At 37.1% G+C, this 27422-nt stretch overlaps 1 protein-coding gene across 2 annotated transcripts in view; it reads right to left on the minus strand.

The window, feature by feature from the left end:
• The window catches only part of RFX7 (regulatory factor X7), a 117062-nt gene that overhangs the window by 29780 nt on the left and 59860 nt on the right, over window positions 1-27422 (minus strand). For both annotated transcript variants that reach the window (XM_053927919.1, XM_053927920.1), the window contains exons 4-5: window positions 7398-7480; window positions 6224-6346 (exon numbers count right to left, since the gene is read on the minus strand). In XM_053927919.1, coding sequence (XP_053783894.1) covers window positions 6224-6346; window positions 7398-7480 — 206 coding nt within the window. The remainder of the gene's footprint in view (window positions 1-6223; window positions 6347-7397; window positions 7481-27422) is intronic.

Below are 27422 nucleotides of genomic sequence, written 5' to 3' on the forward strand. Positions count from 1 at the left end.
AGGCTGAAAGTAAACTTTAACTGAAATTAATACTCCTTGACCATACTATAATAAAACAAAACAAAATGGGAAAAAACAACCCTTAAGAACATGAAAGGCTTAAAAAAAACCACTTCTAACTATTTTAGGTCAAAGAAAACAATAAAGCTATAATTCCACACTATTAGAAAATAATGGTAATTGTAATTAATCGAATTTATTCCTGAGGGATATAGCTAAAACTGTATTAAAAGGAAAATTCAAAGATGTAAATAATCACATCTTAAATATAAAAAGAATGAAAACAAAGTAAGCATCCCATTTAAAGAGTAAGAAAAAAAAAACACCCAAAACCCCCCACTAAAACACCATTTATTCAGGGGAATAAAAAAAAAGGCATCTAATAAATGAGAAAACAGACAAAAAATAAAACTGATATATCATGCTTACTTTCCTTTTTTTTTAAAGACTAGTAGAAATAAACTATGGCTAAGTACAATTTGATAAAATATGAGGAAAATTGAAATGCAGGGTGGGGCAAAGTAGGTTACAGTGTTCATAAAGAAAACAGTAATAAATAAGAATACAAGAATAAACTATGTCTCCTGTACTCACAACTGTAAACCTACTTTAGCCCCACCCTATATATAAGATTAGAAATAGGACAAAGGATATATCAGATACGAAAGACATTCAGTTTACAAGAGACTAGTATACATAATGCTATGCTAATGTATTTGAAAATTTGAATGAATTCCAGGAAGAATAAATTACCAAAATTGACAAATGAAGTAAAAACCTAATAGAAGAACACCACAAAAGTTGCCAAAGAATCACCTCCAACAAAGACTCCAGGCCTAGATGGTTTTATAGTCGAGTTCTTTAAACCTTTCAAGAACAAGTAAGTCCCATGCTACATAAACAGTTTCAGAGCACAGACAATTAGGGAAAGAGTTCCAAATACTTCATGAATCTGGCCCAACTCTATTGTCGAAATCTGCCAAAGCATAAAAAAAGAACATTACAGACCAAATTCCCTTATGGATATAGATATGAAGATCCTGAACAATACACTTGAGAACAGAAACTAACAGTACACTAAAAGATTACAGATCTTGATTATGAAGAAAGCATTTATTCTAGTGGCTAAAAGGATTCATATTGGGTATATAGATAATATATCACCATCAACAGTTCACAGAAGCAGCATTGCATAATGTCAATAGATGCCCAAAAAGCATCTGATGAATTTCAACATCCATTTCTCATAAAACAGCAGGCTACAGTCTTGGTCATTAAAAATGATACATCCGTAACACAAAGAACTGTGAGAGGAAATGATGCAAACACTGCTTACTTAAAGTCGGGAGAAAGATCTACTGAATGTAATAAAGAGAATGGGGAAGACATACAGGATAACTCTGCCCAGAAGAGTCAAAAGAACTGAAAAATTAGGATTCAGCAAAGTTCAGTAAATACTAAATTCCAACATAAGTAACAGAAATCTACAGATGTCCTTTAACCCCCCCAAAAAAGAAAAAAATATTTTTCATAATATGAGACAAGTAAAAATTAACAAGGAATACATATACTTAACAAGAAAAATAAGTGAACTTAATTGAAGGAAAAAATCCTAAAACTTTACTGAAAGGCATGAGAAAGATGCCAATAAAGAAATATACTGCTAACTCTAAAGTTAATTTTTCTAAAATAAACTTTCACATCAAAATCCCTTTGAGGTTTCTTCTTTAAAGAAAAAAAATAAAAATGATTTTAAACTTCATATGAAAACATTGGTATGAAAGTTTTTTAAAAAATTGGTGTATAAACCAAGGAAATTTTTGATAAAGGATAATGAAAAAGACTGGTCCTACCAGCTTCTTAAACATTAAATAACTAAAACACTTAAAAATGTTATGGTACTGAAATAAGAATGGAAAATACAAAGGAAGAAAATTCAGTCCAGGAGGCAGTAGTAAGATAAGAGTTACATAATAGATTAGTGTCAAAAGAAAAAATTATTCAGTAAACAAAGCTGGAATAATTAGATAACCATTCAGAAAAATATTAAAATTAGTCTGTTATCTTAAGGCATTTACCAAAATAAATACCAGCTGTGGCTGGTGTGGCTCCACTGGTTGGATCATCATAAACCAAAAGGTCGTGGGTTCGATTCCTGGTCAGGGCACATGCCTAGGCTACAGGCTTCATCCCGAGTCAAGGTGTGTGTGAGAGGCAACCAAGCCATATCTCTCTCACAGAGATGTTTCTTCTCTCCCTCCCTCCCCCTCTCTCTGAAATCAATAAAATGTCCTCTGGTAAGGGGAAAAACAACAACAAAATAAATACCAGATGGAATAAAAGGTGATATGTGAAAAATGAAATAAATACATAGGAAAAAATACATGTGAGTATACAGCTACTAGTGGATGGGGGAAGTTCTTTCTAGTATAACAATGGATGTTACAAGCTACAAAAGAATAGACAAATTAGACTTATAAAGATTAAAATTAAATAATAAACAGTAATCTTAATTTTTTTGTATTTTAATAGTTAATATCCTTAATATATAAAGGTTTGTAGACCAACAGCCCCGATTCTGTTCATCTGTATTAAATTACAGTCAAGAATGCTCACCACGATGTTGTTTGCAACTGCCCCCCTCACAAATTGTGTAAACGACCGGGCAATTTTGGTTAAACAATAACAAGACTATATACATGAAAAAGGCATTGGAAAAAAATAAACTACAGTGGTTATTTTTAGGTAGTGAGATTACTGATGGTAGTTTTCTTTTTTATACATTTATAACTATCTGCCAAACCTTTCATGATGAATGCATATTACTTTTATAAATAGAAAAATAATATAAATCATTAATAATCATTTTCATAAACACATGTAAGAACTTCACAATCATTTGTAAATTAAACTGTCTTTGCGTGCTGACAGCCCCTTAAAGCTTTCTGGTTCTATTAATATCTTAATTTAGCATGACGATACATTTAAAAGAAGCCAAATGTCTTAGATTACATCTTCAATTTTTCTCTCAAAGGGATTTTTAACGACTATGAAGAGATTGACTTTTACACAAATATATCTAAACACCACTACAATGAATTATACAAGAGTCCATATGCAACAGGGATAGCTTAAAATACAGGTATATTTCATATCAATAATAATATCTTTCCAATAAATATTTAGAAGAAATTCTGTTTAAGACTGGTCATTCTATGTATGGTGAATTATTATTCAGGAAAACTCATTAAGGCACCGAAATAGGAAGATGACTAGTCTAAAAGGCCTTTAGGAAGGAACAAAATTCCTCTTAAAATCTTTACAGATAGAAAGTGTTATTTTGTATCTAACTGAAATCTCTCCTGTGATTTAAAACTTTTCTTCTTTAAAAAAATAAATAGCTATACTCCACTTTGCTTTCTTTAGATGAGATAATTTTAAAACTTTAAACCAGCCATTTCCTAATACTTCTTGCCTGCCTATTTCTCACACTCTCAAGTTATTTCAATGCACATTACGGTGTCAGGCAATGTATAATCAAATGAGAGAAGAGCCTGCAGCTCTCACATAGCTGTAAGTCTGTGGAAATACAAAAAAATATTTTCTTTTTTAGCACGTGTTGTGCTGTTAGTACATGTTACTGTGTCTTTTATAACACACATTATTTGCATGCAGGTATATTAATTATATATAAACAAATTTATACTTTGAGCAGCTAATTTATTTACATTATGTGGAAGTCCTCACTAACTTGACTTCTAACAACTTGCTTAGACTTTTCTACCCCCTCAGTTTGATATACTCAAATTTAACTAGTTTGCTCTCTTACCTATTATGAACCACTCATGGAATCTGAGCACTAGGCTTACATCCACCCCTAACTAATTTTGTGACACTGGAAGACTCACCTAACTTCTCTGGGCTTTAATGTTTTCATCTACACATTAGTGGGATGGAAGAGTACTAGAAGACAACGAAGTCTTTCACAACACTAATTTTATCATCAATGGAAGGATCAGATTCCATTCTGATTAATATTAATATTACATTAGTGACTACTATGTGAAAACATTGGGGGGGAAACAATAGTAAATAAAGTATGTTCTTAATGAAATGTTTTTTGAACTAAAATACCCAGACTCGGGCATAGTACTACAATGTGTGTGTGTGTGTGTGTGTGTGAGTGTGTGTGTATACATCTCCATATAGTAATATATATATCCATATTACTATATGGATTATAAAGACAGGCGTAATCATTAACACAATTCTTTCAAATTTCATGCAGACTGATATTTCTTTCCTTGTCACATTATTATCAAGAATTTCTCTTACCCACTACTTCCTTTTTAAACTACTTCCTACTGCTTTTACCTCCGTTGCTTTCTACTGAACTTCAAATTATTGGCTCAAAATTGAGCACCTACTCTGCACACCGAAAAGATGTAACTTTTGTTCTGTTTTGTTCCAGAAAGTTCTTTAACTCTTCTTAGTGGAAAAAATTACGAGGATTTATGGGAATCTTAGAAAATGATTTACTAGAAAAATTCAGAAAAATATTGTAGAAAAATATAATCATGCCTTCCCAAAGGCAGAAATCTTTAAGGAACACAGGACTGCACTAATGAAGCAGGGTCACGCTTCCACAAACTAGTTGCAAAGGAGGTGCAGTGGAAGGACATCACTTCGAAAATATGTAGAATATCCTAAATTCCCTTACTAACTCATATGGTGATGTCATACATTAATTTGTCCAATTTGCCTTTTGGGAAACTAGCAAGACATTTTTGGATAGCTAGTTCTTCAACATTTTCCTTCTTCAGACAACTTTTAGAATTTTAGAGCTAAAAGAAACTCTTAAACTGCCTCATCGTATAGATGATGCAACTGACAAAAAGAGTGGTTAGATTGTATGTCCAGGTTACATAAATTTAATGACAGGTTCTGTTTTCTTGATCCTCAAACCAGGGCTTCAACATACCACACATTTGCCTGATATTAAGTAGCTTCCAGTGAATACAAATTTGCTTCTTTGTAGTGTCAAGAGTTATCTTTATTTTAATTAACTTGAAGTTAGTGAAGAATTCAATATTCATATTCTCGTCAAGGGCAGAAGCTGCATCTGATGCATCATCTCCTCAGAACTTACTCCAGGGTCTGGCACATAGCAGGACATGCAGGTGTTAACAGACTGTTGTGGACTGAGACAATGAACTTCACAGGCTTGGATCACAGGCATTCTTAGCTTTAATTTTCCTAAAGAGAAAAAATTCTAAAGCTCTTCAGTTTAACTTTGTTCAACCCTTGATCATTTCACGTATTTTCCTCTAGGCTTTCTCCAGCGCCCTATGTTTTTTAAGGTGAGGGAATCAAAATTTTGAATGAAGGTAGAGAAAGTTTTATTTCTAGATACCAAACCTCCTTAAAAGTACAGTTGCTTCGCATCATGTTACACTGGTAAACAGCAGCACTCATTTGACACTTTCTTCCAAATTGTATAAGTATTACAACACATTAATGCCTGCCGCTTTGACACTTCAATACCCAGAAAGTTTTGGTTTTATTTACTCTGCCTGAATACATCTCCTTCTCCAAATAAATTATAAAAATGTTAAACAAAGCTAGATGTAGCATCTGTTAACTTATTTCTATTCAGAAAGGCTCATTAGTCTCTATGCTTTTACCTCCTGTGTTTAATATGTGCAAGCCACACAACGCTCCAGAACCCTATCGCTTTATTTGGTTGGTATAGAGAAGGATTTTAAAAGGATTTCATGGATGCATGAAAAGGCCTTTAAGAAGTCTAAATAAAACACATGTTTTAGCTTACCACGTGCACTGACTTATTTACTGCTGTCCACTTTCCTTCCAACCCTAGGCATACCCTTCCTGTTTCCTGAAGAACTCTACAGGTATTTTATTCAACAATCCTATCCCATTCATTGTCCCTCCACCTCCAGTCATTCCGATGAACTCGAGAGTAATCCTTTTATTTAGTAATCCTGTCCTTTGTTACATATACTACTAGAGAAAATTTTTTTCAACGTTTTTTGTTGTTCAGTTACAGTTGTCTCCATTAGAGACAGAAGGAACAGGAGAGGTTTCTAAGTCAAACTCCTATACATCACTGTGATATTCACCAATGATAAATCACTGGGGACAAGTATAGCACTTAAGCTCTTTTAACACACCAGCATGTCTGACATATATCCATAATACTTACTTGTACTCATCATAGACTTCCTGTTTGGGCAGTGAAGTCTCAGGATGTTCCTCCAGAGTATTCCGAATCCAGAAAAAGGCATGCTTTTGTTGTGCCCGACTAGATGACATGGCGTTCTGATCACTAATCACAGAAGAAAAACATGTTTAGCTGAACTAGACAGCAACTCATTGACAATTTTTGAGCCAGGTCTAAATGTTCCACTGAACAATTATGTGTAAACACACTATAAATGACCAAACCAAACTCAGGACAAACAGCAGATGCCCAGTTATCTATACATGTAAGTCATCCACCTGTGGATGTGGGTCCTTTTCTATAACTAAAAAAATCCTTTTGTCTGACTAAAGTTAACGCCCTGTCCCAGCTCTCCCCATCATCTCTAGAAGGAACACTGACAATATCAGGTATTTGTTTTGGCTAAAATGATCTCTAATTGGATATTTGCTCATTTATTTGCCTATTCATTTGCCTAAACTTACCAAACCTCCAACTTTCAAAATAAAAGTTATGGAAGCAATTGTCTATTTTCTATTTGCTTACCAATCTCAAGTAACTACCTAAAATCTCACTAAAGCACTCAATGAGCCAGATAGAATATAATTTTTTGTATAAATTACGTGAATGAAATTAATTCTGAGAAATACTTAAAAGGGTATAGAAACTTTAAGAATAGAATGCATGAACCAGCAATGTTTCTCTCATGTTTCTAATGAGAGACAGTAATTTTTAATAATGAAATATAATACCCACAAGCACTTAAAACATCTTACATTTATCAGAAATTCATGCTTCATACGGGCAACTCACTATTTTCTTTTTAATATTCTGTGACATGCTCACCTGACAGTACCTAAAAACTCTTGCAGTTAATTTACTGCTCACAATACTTATGTACTTATTCTCTGGTTTTACTGCATAAATATATTAGTCTGTTTATAAAACACAACCCACATTGCATTTCACAGCATTTACCCAGGTACACAATGAACTAGCAAAACTGTAAGTAACCACTTAACCAAATATGATCTACTGTTTTGACACTCTGTTTTCTGATGATGTTAGGAATAGTGTTAACAATAACAACCAAAACACACACACACATACTCCACACTTACTTCCTAGGGATCGCCTATGAACACTGTAATGAAGGCAGACACCAGCAGAGACATACCTTTTCTCTCCATTGCTGAGACCAGAAGGCAGCTGAAGGTAGAGGTAGAGTTTCTCTAGGTCTGTAAACTTCTCAACTTCTTGCTGGTTACAAAGGATTAAAAAGAAAGATCATTTTAAAAACATGGTTTCTCAAAATTTACTAACACTTCTGTAAAACAACAACAACAACAACAACAAAAAACTGTCTAAATTTAAGCCAGATTGAATGGATCACCTGCCAAAGAAAACAAAATCTAGGCTTTTCCCTCATCATTAAAATAATACAAGTAAGCTGTTTGATAAGGAAAAAAATGTAACTTTGCTATGAATCCTTATATTCTAGGTCTAAATAAAATCATAGATCAATGCTTAGATAAAAGTTTACCACTTTTAATCACATTTAAAGAATGAGGGTTGTACAGTATTACCAGAAAAGTACTAGACTGAGAGTTAAGAGAACATTTATTATTAGTCTTAGCCTACTCAACTGGCCAAGAGATTCCAGTGCTCTGGCAAATTTTCCTTAGAACTATAAAATGGGTGAGATGATTTCTAGCATCCTTTCCTAATTCTCAAAAACCCAGAACACATGACTAATGATGCTGTCAGCCTATGGATGGAAACGGAGGTTTAAAAATACTCAAGTACAACCAACAGCCCTTCCTGCACTATGCAGATGTACTCATTCTTTGACTTGCAATAGAACCTGCTACTTGGAAAACTGACTTCTGTGATTTTCTATCACTATTGTTCTGCAACTATGTCACTTTGTCTATAAATGTACCCTTTAAAACGATTTCTGCTACAACCAGGACTGTATAGCTTTCTTTCCTGAGTTTGCCACAGGAGAGCTATAAATGTGCCACAAATCCTATTATCACAAAAACTATCATCGCAAAATTTTGGGAGCCACATTAATTGCATTGTGATTGAAAATGTAAACACACTATTCAAATACCTGGTGGCAGAATTTATTCTTATACAAGAAGGCATGGATTAAACATAAACCTAAATTTTTAAAAAGCTTAAATGATATAACTTAACGTATTCTTATTCTCATCAGAATTCACCCACAAAATAGCTTAATTTTAGAATTAGTCCACAGAATGACTCAATCTATCAATTACATGTAAATAAATAACTCCTAAACCCACGTTTTTTCCACTACACTGCCTATGGGGCATTTTCCAATCAGCTCTCACTCTAATACCTAAATAGATTTACTAGCTTTATCTTTGTAACTTTTCCCATAAAAAAGGAAGACACAAACAGATCTCCTTTCTCAATTGTTACTTAATATCATTTTTTTTTGTTTTTCTTATATTCTCACATGAGGACATGCTTAATTGATTTTGGAGACGGGGGGGGGGGGGGGGGAGGAGTGAGAGAAAGAGAGAAACATCGATTGGTTGTTTCTTGCAGATAACCGACTGGGGACCAAACTGGCAACCCAGGCATGTGCCCTGACCAGGAACTGAACCCACAACCTTTTGGTTTAAGGGATGCTCAAACCAACTGAGCCACACCAGCCACGGCAACACCTTCTTCACTCCAGTTCCCCAGTGTTCCGTTTTGGTGTCTGTTTAATTTTGTTCCTCTTTGTACATTTCACTTTAATCCTTTATATATCCCTCTGATCTCTTTCCCCCTTATTCTCCCTGTACTTTATTTTCCCAGCTACTTTATTAGTCTAGGTCTGTAGCAGCCTTTAACAATTAAGGGAAATTTATGTATGTATGTATGTATATTTGTATTTTCTGCCATGTTCCACAAGTGATTTATAACAACTATAAAAATATTGCATATCACAACACGTATAAAGGCTGGAAATACATAGATGAACAACACAATTGTCCTTGCCTTTAAGGAACTTACAACGATTCTCTAATCACTAAAATGTCTAACTAGCTGGTTTCCCTGCCACCAACCTCTCCCCACTTTAATATGTCTTAAATATAGTTCCTAAGATGCTTTTTACTGAATGTTATTAACATCAATCACTAATGCCTATCATGCTAAATCCATAGTAGGTTACAAAAACAAAAAGCAAAAAAAAAACCCCTAGTACTCTGGGCAAAGTCTGAGAAAATGTAATATAAAACATCATTCTGAATAAAGAAAATGTGGCATAAAACAATGAAATATCACTGAGCCATAAAAAAGAACAAAATCTTGCCATGTGACAGCATGGGTGGCCCTTGGGGGCAATATGCTAAATGAAAGAAATCAGATAGAAATATTGGGTGATCTCTTTTAATTATTTTTTAAAGTCTCAACTGAGGACATTTTTCATTGCATTCAGAGAGAGAAACATCGATGTGGGAGAGACCTACAGGGCGCACCAGGACAGGGAAAGTACGCACCTGGACCATGGATGAATCCGCAACCTAGATGTGGGCCCTGATCAGGAATCCAACACGCAGCCTTTTGATTACTGGACAATGCTCCAACCAACAGAGCCACATCCGCCAGAGCTTGGGTTATGTTTTATGTGGAATCTAAATCTAAACAACCACCAAAGAAAAAAAACAAGGCTCCTCCCTGCTCCCACACAAAAAACAAGCTAAATGGATTTGGAGAATAGACTGATGGTGGCCTGAGGTGGGGGGTGGGGTACAGAAATGAGTGAATGGGATCAAAAGGCACTAATCTGCAGTTATGAAATGAAGAAGCCCTGGGGATGTAACGTACGGCATGATGACTACAATCAATAATACCGTACTGCGTATTTGAAAGTAGCTAGGAGAGTATCTCATCACAAGAAAAATTTTTTTATTTGTAGCTGTGTACTGTGATGGGTGTCAGCTGGACTCCCTGGGGTGATCGCTGGGCAATACACACAAATACTGAGTCACTGTGTTGTACACCTGGAGCTGGTATAATTTCATGTCAATTATTAAATTTTTTTAAAAAAATCAAAGAAAAAACATTTTTCAACAACTAAGATTAAGAAAAACCTTTATATTATTGGAGAAGCCTTGGGTTCTATAGTTTTCAAAACTATCGAAATTACAGAAGGAATTCAGAAGACAATCCAAATTAGGAAACAGTGCCAAAAGAGATGATATAAAGATGATTCAGAGAAATAGTTTTGAAAAAGATCAAATTGTCTTTTGTTTGTTTCTGCCTTCAAACAATGAAAACTTATTACTGTCAATTACTAATTCATTTGTTATATGGGATTCAACACACAGAAGACAAAACTTGAGTTTACTAATACTGGTAATATCAAAATTCTATGAAGCACACGTGAACAAAATGACTCAAGTGTGTGTGAGAGCATTCTAGTCCAGCAAGGCTGAGTTCACCATGAGTAGTTTTGGGTTTGGATATACTATGTCATTCATGGTTATCTATCAGCTTCCAAAGCAATGATTAGTGGTGTAGTAGAGACGTTATCCTTGTTTATCAAGGCAAGGCCATCAGGTGGCAAGTAAACATCAGATTATTTGATATGCTTTGTAAAGATTTAAATATCAAGATATCTGTTCCACATTAAAACTCATTGGTTGTTAAAAAGAAATATATTGGCTGGATTTATGAAATGAAGGACCAAGTTGTTCAATTTTTAGAGCATTAAAAAAAAAGACCAAAGCATAAACTTTTAAAAATAGTAATTTTTAAATTCAGCCATAAAAACGAATGGAGTACTGACACATGCTGCAACATGGATGGACCCTGAAAACATGTAAGTGAAAAGCCAAGCACAAAAGGCCGCATGTTGTATGATTTCATCTCTATGAAATATCCCAAAGAGGCAACCCAATCCATAGACAGATTAGGGATTGCCAAGGACCGTGGGGAGGGAAGCAGGAGGACTGACTGTTTAGTGGGTTTACTTTTGGGGTGATGAAAATGTTTTGGTACTGGATAGAATTAGTAGTTACATAACATTGTGAAAATACTAAATATTGCCAATGGTAAATTTTATGTGCGTATTTTACAATAAAAATTACAATTTTTAATATAGCTCAGCATATTTGACAGACATATCCAATATATTTGACCTAAAACTTAAAATGACAATTACCAAACATTCCTATTCATTAGACTTGAAAGTCTTCATTTTCTTCAAGAAGTTAAGCTCTCAAAGAAAGTTATTGAAAGTGGTTTCAGGTTTAAAGGAACCTCAAATATTATCTAGTCTATTGAATGAATTAAGGTGAGGATTCCCTACAATTGTGGTTGAAAATCTTGCCCCAAAGCGAGTAAGGACTTCTCTCTCACACTTCACAAGATACCCAAAAGGAATCCTCGAACTGACATTTGACTGATCTGTTGAGGACATTCCAGAAAACCACTTTGAGAATTTTGGTAAAACCCATGCACTCCAGATAAGCAAGCAGACCCGGTGTGTCACCACGCCACTCACATGAGCATATATTCACGAAACTGCTTTCTCGAACCCTTGGCTATAAAAAGTAGCTACAGGAACTAGTAGCACAGAGCTATCTAATGCTCCAGTGTCGGGAAAACAAAGTGGTAAAAAGAGCATGGGACACAGTATCCTATCTGCTCAACCGGAATTCCTCAGCTTCCTCTGCAGTTAGCTCAGGGCCATGAACTGAGCGGAAGTGATGTACGTGATTTTTCAGGGGACGTAGTTAGGAATCAGTGTGTCACCTTTATCCTTTTTACCCACTTCGAGGCACCTTCGAAGTCATGTGTTTCATTTGTGAGGCTGTGACATGGATGTGTCTGTCAATGTGAGTTCCTGAGGGACTATGGGGAGCAGAGGCCTCCAGTGATGTGTGCAGTACGCACAATGTGAATGAAAATAAACTTTTGTGGTTAGGTGGCTGATATTCTGGGCTTACTTTGATATAGCAGCATAGCCTAGCCCCTCCTGATTAATACAGAAAGTTAGGTGTTTTCCCTGTAGCACTTCTGAAAGAACGAAAGCTCCTTTCTATATACACAAATAAAAATGTGGCGAGAAGAAAAGGCAGATAAAAATGTGGGAAGAAGAAAAGGGCTCCTCTCTGATTTAAAAAGTTTTCATTTATTCATTTTTAGAATATTTACCTTATTTTGAAATTATATTAAACAAGAATATGTGATATTCATATTTATCAAAATGGGTTATGAGCTAAAAAAAATGATTCGGAAGCACCAGTTTAGAATATACAGCCTTCAAGCTCTCTTCCACTTAATTTTACTTTAATAATAATAATAATAATAATAATAATAATAACCTAGTTAAAATTAAATTCTGATACCATTTACACACGATCCTACAGAATGACTGTTTGTCCTTCTATTTTGGTCCACAGCAATTATTCATGAATTTACAAGTCATTAAATTTGCTTTTATTGATTTTTTAAAATGTTTTTCATTACCAATGCTTTTAATATTTTAATACCCCACTTAAAAAGTATTTCAAATAAAGTTTACAAAGTAGATACACATGCACCACAATCCATATTTAAAAGATGCTAAGTTTTTGCTACATTTGGTTCAGAATTCTTTGATTTTTCCACAGACTTATGTACTAGTGTTACATGGATTGAAACGAGTTCATTTCTCTGGTAAGTAATTAGGGATTACAAAAATGCACTATTTCACATAGCACGGCAATGAAAATCCTGATCTGTGACGGCTGTGTCCCTGTGCGAGTGTTTTTTCTAAGGTATGTACCTAAAAGTAGAAGTACTTGGTCATGAAGGATGTACGTTATCAATTTTATTAGGTATTTATTTCCAAATTACTTCCCAACACTGTTATGCCAATTTGTATTTTCCACAGCAATGCTACAATTTCTCTATATCCTTGTGAAAACTTAAGATATCAATTCTAGCTAAGCTCATGGATACAATTACCCAAAGTATCTCACTGTTTTATTTTACATTTTCTGATTGATGATCGGACTATCTTTTCATATTATCATTTAGTTTACACTAATACAATGGTTATTCAAGTTCAGTCTGCATCAGAAACACCTGGAGAGCTTGCTTAAAGATGGTAGGACCCCGCCTCCAGAGTTTCTGACTCAGTGGGTCAGGGGCGAGGCTGGAGAAGGAACTGCACGTTTAAAAACGGGGATACTAAAAAAAAAATGGGGATAGTTAAGGTGTAGTCCATATGTTAATCCTCTGCTGGTTATAAGTGCTACTAGTATCTTCCCCTAATTATAGCTTATCTTTTCATCTTGTTTTTGAGTCATGTGATGATTTAATTCCAGGCAAATATATCAATCTTTTCATTTATAATCTGTGCTTTTTGCATCTTGTTTTGAAATCCTTCCCTAGCCCAGTATCATAAAGGTACCCCATGTTTTCTTTTTCAAGTTTCGTTTTTCACATTTAGGTCTTTAATTTCTCTGAAATTTATTTCCCTGTAAGATATAAAGTAGGGAAGGACCTAATTAAAAGTTTTGACATTAGCTTAATTGTCCTAGTATAACTTATTGAATAATCCACCAATTCTTTTCTATTTTTTCATACCACATCTGTTATGTGATTCTTGTTTACTACAGGTTAAAAACAATGCCATTTTTATTTTCAGCATTTAAAAACATATTTCTCAGAATTGAAATTTAAAAGCCAACAATTTATTCTTAAGAGGGTCTTACAGCACAATGTATGATTCACTGATCGTCCCTGACTTGTGTCACAGAAACTTTCCATGTAAGAATGTCACCCAGTAACTGATCAGTTATGAAGCAGCTTTGATGCAGCTTTGATAAATCTGGGGTTAATAGGCATGTATCCTATTCTACTGATAAATTAATACCTAATAAAAATGTAAGACCTATATTATATATTATAGGTGAGCAACTGCCACCTGAACTTGATTGATTAACCCTTCAAATCGAGTCTATCCGAAGCAGCAGGACATAGTGGTAAAAGTATAGGATACAGAATCAGAAGGCCTGGATCTGATCCCACATTTGCCACTCGCTAGCTTTGTAACCGACATTAAGCAAGCTGTTCTAGCTGAGTATTAGTTTTTAAATATGTAAAACGGTGTTAAATTGCTCAATTTTTGTGAGTATTGAAAGCAGTTTATAAAATATATGCATGATAGGTTATTGTTATTACATAAGTATTCTGAAATATAGAATTGCTTAAAATTAGAGTTTGGTAGAAGAGTTTATAATTCAAATTCCACCAACAAGTACAGAATCTTTATTTGAAAAAGCAAGGTATCTTAAGAAATTCAGAAAGCATTTAACCTGGTGACCTCCACTAACTTGGGAGGCGCACCGTAAGAGCAAGGCTCCTAGATTTTATGAGGGTGTCAGGCTTGGCCATAGTTACGGAAGGCAATGTTCCACCAGCACTGACTTTCCTTAGGGAGAGCGCAGAAAAAGGGTGGAAACTATTTCCTCCTGAGTCATTAAAATTAAATCGAAGTTAGACAGCATTTCTGATAATTGGGCTACTAGAGAGAACAAAATCAACCTAAGCAGTACTGGTCAGAAATAAAAGCTTTTTTTCCAGGTAGGAACTGGAACAAAATGTGTAACTTTCCATTTGTTATCTTCTGCCATTAAAAAAAAATAACCTAAAACAACATTCTATGTTTCATAAACAGTTAATTTTTAGTGTTTCTGTTTGTCTTCTTAGGACATCTGTCTCTCAACTGTCAATACATACCAGATGGATCAGAGAGAACCAGCTAGAATTTTGAATGTGTTATTACTAAAACTTGAAGACCTTCAAGCAGATGGTAAGGAAATCTGTTCCCACCGTGTATTGGCATAGAACACAGCACAAGGTAGTCTGAGTGGAGATCTGCTCCTGGTTTTCAGGACCATCTTGAATCAGGCTGACTCTACAATTTCTCCAAAGTTAATAAAAAAGGATTTCTCCTGTTGGACATAAATTGCTTTCTGTTGCGACACTTCCTTCTGGTGTTATTCAAGTTTTTTTCCAAAGTCACAAAAGTGGGGAAGGGCCAGATCCTTGTAAAGACCAAAACAATCAAAGGCTTACTGGAGAAGTTTCCATGCAAATCTCCTTGATCGGGAAATTACGTCCAAGGGATATTATTTTCATTTCCAGAAGCAGCAGAAACCCTCCTGTTAAGATGCACACACCTTTCAAAGGACGGTCCGGGCTGACAATACTGAGTTCCAATGATAGATGACCAACACATTTTATCACAGTTAGCTCTTTAAACTTTACTCTTTCAACTGGTATCAAAAAACTTTCTTACAATAGTTTTAATTTAAATTTGTATTTAGAACAGTCAGCTTAAAATCCAGAAACCTAAATCCTCCAGTTTGACTGTTTCTTCAGTTAAGCTACCAGGTATGGAGGGAAAATACGCGAGTATACACTAGGAGGATAAGGACACTCGACTTTTCTGCCCTTGATTTTGTAAACTACAGAAACAAAACAAAAACAAAATGTGAAAACATTCTAATTATCCTTCCCCTCTGGTGAAACTAATTCAGGAGCAGAGTTACTAAAAGGACTCTTCACCAGTTTCACTGACAGAAGGACCTAAAGGGCAAAGTAGTACCTTATTCCGTAGCCTTTTTAAATGAACGGAAACTGTCAACATACCTGATGCTATATTCTCTCAGGCAGTTGTGAAAGCTGTCCTTCCACAGGACTGAATAAAGGAGACAGAGAAAAGGACTCTATTTGTTAACACTTTTTGCTTAGAATTCTTAATTTTCAGTTTCCTAACCTGCCATGAGAACCACAGTGTGTGTGATGTTCTTTTGAGAGCCGTCTACTACAAACAATAGGGGAAAACCATTTTTCTATTCTCAGTTCTAAAAATTGTAAATCAAAAGCGAAGAGTAATTTTTATTGTACTTGCATTACTGTGAGGATTTACTCTATTTACAAACCTACTGAACTGATGTAAAATGAAAATGGCTTTAACTTTCTGTTCAAAATGTTCTGTTCTGAAATAAGGAATGTGATGAGTCTGAAGACATCAGGTACTAGGGCACAGCTGAGAGCAACTGAAGCAAGGCTGACAAGCAGACTTCAGCAAAACCCAAAATGCTTCTCACTTTCTTAGCTAATTCTGCTGGGTGACCTAGAGAACTCATGACCCCCTGAAGAAAAACAAACAAACAAAAAACCCCTTCCAACTTGCCTTAAGTACAACCAAGTCTAGAGGAATTCTGACTCAAAGCAGCTCCATGGAACTGCAATGTAAGCACTGAAAAATTCACACTCCAAGGCACGTATGCAAAATATTTCTGAGTAAATTCTGTGTTTATTAGAAAGGTTCTGCACATACAACAGCAGATTAAATTATAAAAGAAGGAAGTTAAAGAGATTGCCAAGGACATCAGTTGTATTTAAACAGTGGTGATTTTTATGAATGAATGTGCTCTACAATATACTCTTTAATTTCTTTTAGGGCTTACTAATGAAAAAGGAAGCTCAATCTCTGAAACCGAAATAATAAACGACAAGGTAGCAAGTTTCACGGCTACATTAGGTGCCCAAATGACTAAAGACCAAATAAAACGCCGAGACAAGAGCATATTGATGTAACACTTATACAGCCAAGTACTGGGGTCTGAACAGGCAGAGAGTTCATAAACCCACAGACTGAGTCCCTCTGACATAGGGACAACACTCTGTCTATAGTTAAATTCTACAAAAAGTGACCACCACGGGATGATCATGTCACATTTCTCGGGAGCATTCAGGTTTTCACCAGTGTTTCTGCATGCTGTCTGAAAAGATCCCTGCCCACTACTGGGAGGGATGGGGTAGGGGGCACCAGAGAGAAGGTTTGGATCATTCCAGTCACTGTTTCTAACTTTTCAGCATGGAAAGAAAGGATGGTCCCTGAGAGCCCAGCTTCTGTTATGTTTTCCAAAAAATCAATTTCTAATTGATTCTTCAAAGCTACACCTCAACAAAGCTGTAGGTCATGGAGAGGAAAGCCAGTTCTTTAATTCCTGTTTCTGCTCCTAGTAACCTTCCCTTTTTTCTCCCTTAGTCTACTTTTCTCCAAGTTTGAAATGACTTAAAATGCAAAGACAGAAAAACTAGAATACTCTAAGAATGTATTTGTTGTCTATCAGAGCACATGTTTCTGTATGATGCCATTCTTTGATATAATATTAATGAAAATTGAATTTCTTTCAGGTAACGGTGAGAGATAGCCATTGTATTCTTTTCTACTCCTCTTTGTGACAAGAAAATGAATTTAAAAGCTAGCTGACAATAATTACAGCATTTTGTAATAATTATGAAATAGAAAAGTTAGCAAAACTGACATGGGCCTTACTGGCAATTTAGTCCATTTGACTAAAATGGACGAGGGGGACAGTTTTAAAAAATCTTCCAAATGGCATGGCCTTATACAGATTGTTTCTTTTTGTGATACTCAAAAACAAACCCAGCTATTTATTTAAATCTGGCATGCTTGTCAAGTCCCATCCCGTCCCCGCCCCCCAAGTAAATTCCACACAGAAATGCTTTCTTTTGAAAGCTACCCATTTCTTCTCCACCAAATGACTGACAGAAAGACATGAGGTTCCGAGACAGGTCTTTACTGACAGTAGCCCCAGTGTCAGAGCACAGGATAAACCCTATCTTCTATTCTAACAATAAGCCCTTTCCAAGCCATAATGAATTGAATCAGATCCCCTAAACAAAATTTTTAGTTTCCATCCAGTCTGGGTCAGCAGGTTGACACTGGTCATCACTTGGCATTCACTCCAGCAAGGATCTGAGGTGACAAAGCATGCTTTCTCCCATAAAAGAGGAAAGGGAGGAAGTTTCCTTTAAGTTGCACCCACCTTACGCAGGCCTCAAGGACCAATTATAGACTCTGGAGGACAGGAGAGGCAGGGCGCCCGCCTGGTAAGACTTACTTACTCCTTGAGCAGTTACTCACATTTATTGCTGAGGGAGTGTCACCTACCTCAGAAAGTCCCCCTCAAACAATACTAGTCTGGTTCTCAGGGAGCAGGTATTCTGCACCCAAGTGCTTCAGGAATCTTTTAGCGCCCATCCAATCACTTCAGCAGTAGGCACATTAAAAGATTTGGCTTCTAACCTCAAACATTAACCATGGGATAGATTTGAAAAGTTTAAAAATTAAATGAAATTACTCATTCGTCCATCCACTCACTCATCCTCCCAGCACTGAGTGCCTACTATGCTTCAGGTATGATCTTTCATTTTAGTACCAGGGAGACAAAAAAAAAAAGAGAGAGCAAAATTTAAAAGTAAAACATATGTTACGTGATGATGATAAATACTATGAAGAAAAAGTGTTGCCAGGGGAACACTTTTAAACTAAAGTGGTCAGGGAAGGTTTCATGGAAGTAAGAATATTAAAAATGTTTTCCACCATGGTTAATCAGTAGGAAAGCCTCGCAAGACAGTTATTATTCTTTCTTCTACCTGGCGCTGGCTTTTTATTGACTGGCTGTTTGTAATGGCCAGCCAAGGCAAGAACTGACAGTGAAGAGAAGCCACATTACTAAGAGAAAAATAGAAGCTGCCTTCTTACTCTCTGTCCTCAGGAACACTGTGATAGCCCCCCAACCCTGTTAAGAATGGCTCTCAGAAGAACCTTGCTCCAAAAGAACCTAGCAAAAGAGGTTACCAAATTAAGTGCCAGACAGGTAATGGAAATGATGAAAGCAGACGACAAGTAACAAAAATATCTATGTTGAGAAGCTAGCACGTGGCAGGGATGGGGAAGGCTGGAGAGTACATATTATGTTTGAAAGGGGGAACCGCTACCTAGGTCCAGCCAACTGTTGTCACGCAGAAGACAGACCTCCGTGTTTCAAGAGAAACCAGACACCTCATCTTTTCTGTGAACTCTCCCAATTGTGAAATATGGCAACCAATTTGGAATTTAAAAAATGTCAGTGTGGGCCAAACAAAACACCTCTGTGGAACAGATCTAGTCCGTGGGTCTCCAGTTTAGCTCCTCTGGTCAACTGGGTCAAGGGATGAGTTCTTCCAGGGCCGGAAGCACGGGAACGCTTGATCTGCTGGACCAGGCCTGCTTGTTATTACCATCCAGTCCGTATCTGAGCAACCAGATGTTTAAAATCAGGATCTTGGGAATATATGTTAGATTCAGAGCAAGAATATGACTAATATGTCATAAACCAAGATGAAATGACACTAGAAAGGTGACACCCAGGAAATAGTCTCTACCGCAGTGTTCCAGACAGGACCCTGGTGAGAATCCAGGTACAACTTCCACACAGATATCCCAGATGAATGAATAAACTTTCTACAGACAGACTGCTTGCCCTGCTTCCCCTTACCTGTTTCTAACCGGCTTATTACTATGCTAAATAGGATTTTTCAGAAGGGCTGTTCAGCACCTCTGTTGTCATTGGCTTTCCAGGCCTTACATTTTGTAGTGGACAACTTGTGTGCCCAGTTGGTTCCTAATGTTTATCTAATAACTGGCTTTGGTGCCCTCTAAAGAAAATTTTTACAGAACATAGCTTAGGCTGCTGCTTTTTGTTTATTTCCCCAGGGAGGACAGACACTATTCCAGTGGGGGTAGGAGGCAGAAAGCAAAGGTCCTAGGGGATTACTTAATCAGTATTCAGGACCTCAGATACACTGACTACACACTTGACACAATTCCACTTTTTCAAGTTTTCTGCTGTATTCCTTTGCAAGAGGACCCTATTGAGAGTTTTCCCTTGGAGGGAACCATTGAATAATCTGAATGATGGCACCTGTCACCTAGTTTCAGGTTTCTTTAGCCCTCCATAAGGAACAGGCATTCTGGCAACCTCACACCACTTTCAACTCTTCTCTCCTAATGAAAATCTGAGGGTGTCCTCCTTTGGTCAACTTGCATGAATAAACCCAGCAGAGCTGACTTAGGTCAGGAACCCTGATACTCACCGTGTGACAAGGGACTCCCTGGACATGTTCAGTTTTTGCCCAGGTGAGTTAACTTCACGTCTGAGGTGCAGAACAGGGCATTCTCTGAAAAGCAGCTGTTTTATTAGGCTCTGCTAAGTCACCAAAAAAGGCCAACACTACACCTTTTAAAACCTAGAAGTAGCTGGCAATACATAGAAGTCCTCTCTTAGAACATGGGTCAATTAGAAAGCCCTAAAAATAAAGCACTTTACACTTTGCCTGGGAGGTTTAAAATATGAACTAAAATGGATTTAAAATACTCAGTCTCCCTTGTCCCTGGTTGAAAGCCTTTTATTTCTCCAGCTGATGGGGGAAAGGTTAACAAAGACTGCCCACTCTTACTTACATAATCTTACTAGGTTTGCTGCTGAACTGTCCAGTCCATCAGACAGAAGTATTTTTCTTCTTGCTTTCAGCAGATTTTCTGACAAGTTGAATGTTATTTACTGTTTACATTAGCCTTTCCTAATGGTAACCAAAATATAAGTCCATTCCCCCCACCCCCTACTCCTTCAACTGTTATTAGTTCTAATAACCCCAAAGCAGAATTCATCAATTTAGGGGATCTGGATATTGAAACAGGTGGGAAGATTGCTTCTTGGTGGTATACACACCTAAAACACAGTAATGCAAACAGGCAGTTCACAATATCCCAATAGTGCTAAATGGTTAACATGTGGGAAATACTTTCTCTATTCTAGAAACTTGCCCTATGGGTTTTACCAATCACTTCCCAAACAGTGTGCCCTAGATCACCAGTTTTATGAGAAGCGTTATGAAGGGAAAAAAAGGTTTGGAACACACTGAATACTTTTTAAGATTCATAATATACAGCAGCTTATTAAAATAGTTTTTAAGACCACTTTTATTCCAGAGCCCATGAAACATATTTGACTTTTGGAATCTTTTTCTTGCATAACATTAACATCCTATGCAATTACTCTTCTAAGGATCACATTTTGGGAAACGAAGACTATTAATGCTCATCCTCTAGTGGCTCACTCTCACTAAACCAGGCCTTTCTAACCAAACATTCAGTATTATTTCTCTCACATTTTAGGCCTTGCTACATCGATCAAGTAAGACCAATTTAACTGAAGTAAGATGGGGACTAGTGACTATGGACTGAGCAGTTTTCAAACTCTACTGGAGTCTAGCTAATCCTCTAGTGTTGAATATGTCAAGAGTAAGACTTTGCCTGGACTATTATATTGGTTATGAAAAATATAATTCGATCAGCTTTACAAATGTGCAATGACATTATAGATCTAAAATTGTTACAACTAGAGAAATTTAAGACATGTAGGTTATTAAAATTAAGTAAAAACCAACTGTTTTTATGCAAAATCATTAAAACATTAACAAAAAACTATTTATAATTAATCTATCACAAATGTTTTCATTTGTCTTTATTGATAAGCATGCAAAGTGACTTTAAAAATTATGATCATAAATACAGTTTTATATTTTTCACTTTTAGCATATTTCATAGTGCCATAGTCTTCACAATTTTAATCAATTTAAATAACTAAAGTTATTTGATCTATTTTGTTTTAGTGAGCATGTTGTAAGTTTTAAAAATGGCATTTAAACAACCTGCTTGCAAAAACCAGACTACATTTAGAATTACTGATTAGTAAAACCCAGTAAGATAATGCCAGCTTTTAATTTTTTTACTCCAGATCAATTTTAAAGGTGAAAAATTAATTTCAGGAACATTTCTTGATTATAAAATAAAGTAGAAATTTAAAAATTCATATATAAGCTCACATTTCAGACACTTTTAAAAAAATGATATAGTATATCATAGTTTTTAAGAGCCTGGGCTCTGGATTAAAAGCCTAATTCTACTAATAACCAAATTTTAAGACCTTGGGTAAGTTACTTAACCTGTCTGAACCTGTTTCTTCATGTGTAAAATGAGGATGATAACAGATTAACCTCATAGGCAAATTATGAGAACTGAATGGCGAAATACGTAATGCACTTGTCCGGCACACGGTAATAAATACTCAATAAATGCTAATAACATCAACAACAAATACAAAGCAACTCTTCGTTTGGAGGATATGGGTGCGGATTATACATTCTTTTTGATAATTACTATTTGTGAATAAATTATTCAGCAATTATTTACAGAGTGTCTTCCACGTACAGACACTGTGCTGAGCACTGGAGATTCAAAGCCACAGAACATTGTCCTTACTTACAAAAGAGTTTTGGAGAAGAAAAATTAGTCTGGTGATTAGCATACTGTGTGATAAAAGCTTTAAAAGGGGTACAGAGCTTTTTATGGGGGTGTATAAAAGCAGAGGCATGAAAGCAGGGATGGCGTTAGGTTGGACTCATGCATACTGCTAACCACCTTCTTCTTTGTTGTCCCCTGGGATAGAGGGTAGAAAACAAAATACTCTATGTCCTAGTTTCCCTGGCAGCAAGGGGTACTCAAGCTGACATTACTCTAGAGCAGCCATTTTCAACCTTTTTCATCTCATGGCACACACAAACTACTAAAATTCTGCAGCACACCAAAAAAAAAAAAAATTGGCCGATCTGACAAAAAAATAGGTATAATTTTGATTCATTCATACTAGACAGCTATTGTTGTGTTGGCTGTCGTCCTTTTTTGAATTTGACAATATTAGGGAAGAGAGGTCAGTGCCCCTGACTAAACAGGCAGTGCACATTTTAAGAAGTCTTGCGGCACACCGGTTGGAAACCGCTGCACTAGAGGTTATTACTCTGAAGTTCCTGAAGTGGGTTTTCAAAGTGAAAGCAGGTATCCTGAAACTACAGACAGAGCTCTCTTAGAAGAAAGCCCTTTTGCCTTTCCTTCCTTCTCCCTGCCTCAGCAATTAGAAGGCACGTAAGTGCAACAGCCACCAGTGACACAACACAACAAAAGGTGACATAGCAAAAAGGAAAGAGTATAGGACTCGGAGGGCATCACTTAGTTATTGCGCCACTTCCTGAATGCCTAGCTTTGGACTTACTAGATGACACAAACTCTTTCTTTAAACCACCAATAGCTGGAGTTTTCTTTTATCTGCAGCTGGAGGCATTCCTAGAAGATAAATGAAGCTTTCTGAAAAGTTTTTTTGAACAGAGTCCAAAAGAAGGAAACAGCAGTTATCCAACTGAAGACATCTGAGAAGGGCACAGCTGGCAGAGCATCCACAAAGGCCTGGACAGGGAGGAAGCACGGAGTGATGACACTGGCATCTGTCCTACAATATGCACCCTCTGGCTTCCTGGATGGCTTTAGCCAGGTGATTCCCATCCTTCTCCATCTTCCACTTCCTATGTTTGAGGGATTCAATACTCTCCCCTCAATGCTTCCTTATGATGAACCTTCATTTTCAAATGGTAAGTTTTGTGATGTATATAAAATGTGATCCTTGACTAATGTTTAGACTTCTAGAAAGATAAATTTATGGCAGTTAAGTCAACAGACCTACAGTATCAATTTACACACACAACGCCTTCAACTGAAGCTGCCACGTGTGCTTACTATGTGCCTGCCAGGCACTGTATTTACACTAGTTATTTCATTTAACATTCACAACAACTCAGTGGGTTAGACAGTACTTTCTCCTTTTCTTTTTTACAGAACTAAATTAGGTTAAAACTCTCCTGAATCAGGCAACAATGGCAATAATCACCAGGGCAAAGGTTCAGTCTTAGGTCTATTTCATTCCATAGTCTTAGCTCTGAGCTGCTCTGAGCCACTCTGATGTACTGTTAATAACTTTCCCTGAGTTTCTAGCCTCTGTGTCTCCGTCCACTTGCTTACATCCTCCCTGAATCTATACAATAAAGTTTCAGTTCCTCTGGGGATGAGAGTGGGGTGATTCAGGAAGGTTATCTCTTAATAGGAGAGTGTGGAAGGAAGGGGTGTACCTAAGCTGAGTAAGAGAGAAGAAAAGGAAAGGATGTTAGGAAAAAAAAAATACAGGGATTCTCTCCCTTTAGAGGAATGTGACAAGTTCCATTCTTACTGGCAAAATGTGAAGTAATTCCAAATAACAAATTCTGGTGTTTTAACAAATGTATGGTCTCTAAAAGGCCTAAACTGAAGGTGGCAACCCTTTTAATATTTTGAATCGCAATTTCTTTAATAACTGATTTATTAGTTTATACTCATTCATACACTTAACAAATACGTATTTGGTCATCCTCATGTGCCTCTGGCATAATCCAATGAATATGTTCTTACACATAAGAAGCCAAGGACAAGTAAAAATGCTAATTATATTTCTCATAGATGGAAAGATGTATCAAATTCAGACCTGAGAAATCACAGACAGTTTTCCAGAGAGGGTAATATCTAAGATGAACCTTGAAATGTAAGTAGGGATAGCCACCCCCTCCCCCCCAAACAAAAAAGGAGTGGAGTGGAGTGGGGTGGGGGTTAGTCTAGACTACTAAGATCAGAGTTTATCAACTTCAACACTACTGAGAATTTGGGGCTGATTAGTCTGTTATGGGGTGATGTCACATTTTGTAGGATGTTTAAACAGCATCCTTATCCTCTACCCACTTGATGCTGGGAACATACCCCGAGTGTGAAAACCAAACACGTCTCCAGATATTGTCAAATGTCCCCTGAGAAGCAAAGCTGCCTCCAACTGGAAACCACTGTTCTAGACCAGCACTGTCCAAAGTGGTCTCCACTACACACGTGGCTATTTAACTTCAAATTAATTAAAATTAAATTAAATTAAAAGTTCAGTTCCTCACTCGAGCCACATTTAAAGTGATCGATTGCTACATGTGAAGTGGCTACCACATTGAATAGTGCACATAGAGAGTATTTCCACCACCACAAAACATTCTAATTGACAATGCTGTTCTGGACTAAGAGAGTATATAATCTCTTCTCTAACTCTATAGCTGTTCTCCACAGTTTGCTGAAAGCCGATGGAGGGAGTGGAGAACGATGAGGTTAAACAAGAAAAGTAGGGCCTGAGGATGAAGGGTCTTCAGTACCTTAAGATACAACAATGGGAAGCCCGTTAATGGTTTTAAGCAAGGGTGTAAAATAAACAGATTCACATTTTATACAGATAGATGATTGTGTTGGTACTGCAGAGAATGAAATCAAAGTGGAGAACCAGAAGTAGAAAATCAGATGCGGTAATTCCAACAAGTATGGTGACCTGGATTAATGCAGTAGCAGTGGGGATGGGCAGAAATGGAGCAATTAAAGAGGCAGAACTGATAGGACTTGGTGAACAACTAACTAAATGTAAGGTATGCTGAGGAAGAGGATGAAGTAAAAATGACTGTCAGGTGTGTTTTTTAAAAAGACTTTATTTATTTATTTTTGGAGAGAGGGAAGAGGAGGAAGAAAGATGTTGGGGACCGCCCTGCCCAGTTTCAGAAGCTGTAACCCCTATGGCTAAGGCTGAGTGAGAGACCTTGGGACCCTAAGCCACTAAGGAGACAAAGCCTATCTCCCTGGCAGGGGTGCCGCCTCTGCCCCCTTTTACTTTACCCTGCTTGGCCCCAAGTGGATGATGGGTTAGCCAATGATGGGTAAGATTCCTCAAGGGAGGGACAACCTAAGACAGGCATGGTCACAAAGGGGCCCTCAGGGCAGGACTTGGGGGTCTATAGAAAAAAGGGCTGATGGACCCTCGCCCCTTAGCTCTGACATAGCCTGAGTCCTCATTCAGTCTGCAAGAATTCTCGTAATCTCTTGGCTGCCTTACTTAAGCCTGAAATAATGACAGAGGGCGGTGCAGCCCTGTGCTGGAAAGGGCGGGTTCCCTGGGGCAATCAGGCTTAAGAAAGAATACATAAAATCCTGTGAAACCTGCTTTGCTAAGAATGCCCTCAATTTTCTGATAAGGGTCCAAGCATGAAATGAGTTTGTTTTCCAAAGTTTTACAGTCCTTTAGCTAACTGACCCTGACTCAGAATAAGCCCTCAGAGTTCTTTGAATGTTACCTATTGTTTGATCCGTACTGCTTGACAATGATTGATGAGCTTTACCTGTATTCCTGTGCAAACTGAACCTAATAAAAGCTCACTGAGGAACAGGCTCCTGGCCCTTCTCCTTTGAGAAGACTGGCTACCTTTCCTCCCCTAGCAGATCATGTCTTGGTAGACTTATTCTCACCCATGGTGGACGGTTGGTGGGGGGGAGCTCTGTGGCGGAGCCCCCCTACAGAAAGAGAGGGAGAGAAACAATAATCAGCTGCCTCTTGGAGGTGCTCTGACTGGGGACTGAATTTGCAACCCAGGCAGGTGTCCTGACCAGGAATTGAACTGGCGATCATGCACTTTGCAGGATGGCATCAACCAGCTGACTCACATGGGTCAGGGCATGACTACCAGGTTTTTAGGTTAGATGAGTGAGTACACTCACTAATATAGTGTGGTAAAGAATAACAGCCCTCCAAAATGTTCATGTCCTAATCCTCTAATCCCCAGAAACTGTGAATCTGTTACTTTACATGAAAAGGGTCTAAGCAGGTGAGTAAATTAAGGACTTTGAGATGGGTAGATTATCCTGAATTGTCCAGTAGGCCCAATGCAATCACAAGTGTCCTGATAAGAGGGAGCCTGAGGGGAGATTTGACTTCAAAAAAAGAAATGTCAGAGTAATGCAGTGTAAGACTCCAGCAGCCATTGCTGGCTTTGAAGATGCAGCTACTAAAAGCTAGAAAAGGCAAGGAAACATGTTCTCCTCCAGAGCCTCCAAAAGGAGCTGACACCTTCACTTTATTCTAGTGAGACCTGTGTCAGACTGCTGACCCACAGAACTAAAAGAGAGTGAATGTGTATTGTTTTGAGACATGAAGTTTATGGAGATTTGTTATAGCAGCAACAGGAAATTAACAAAGATAGGTTCAGAATTTGGGATATGATACAAAAAGACTGGCTTTTAAAAAGTTGATTTTCAAGTACCTATGTACGGGACATCCTGGTAAAATTAGTCAATTTATAAAGAGGTGGATATATGGGTCTGGAGCTTAAGTTGGGGAGGTGAAATTAGGAGTCATCAGCATATTAATTGAAACCATCGAAGTAGCTGAGATCACCATGAGCAAATACAGAGGACTTAGAGGAACAGAGGCCCTTAAAGGAAAATTGGAAGGAACAGCCTCAGATGTAACAGGAAACCAGGACTGTGTGGCATCTAAGGAATTAAAAAAATAAGAAATAAGAATATATGTAAACCAGGTGAGTATGAGGA

Source organism: Desmodus rotundus, chromosome 7 (assembly GCF_022682495.2).
Source record: "Desmodus rotundus isolate HL8 chromosome 7, HLdesRot8A.1, whole genome shotgun sequence".
NCBI lineage: Eukaryota > Metazoa > Chordata > Mammalia > Chiroptera > Phyllostomidae > Desmodus > Desmodus rotundus.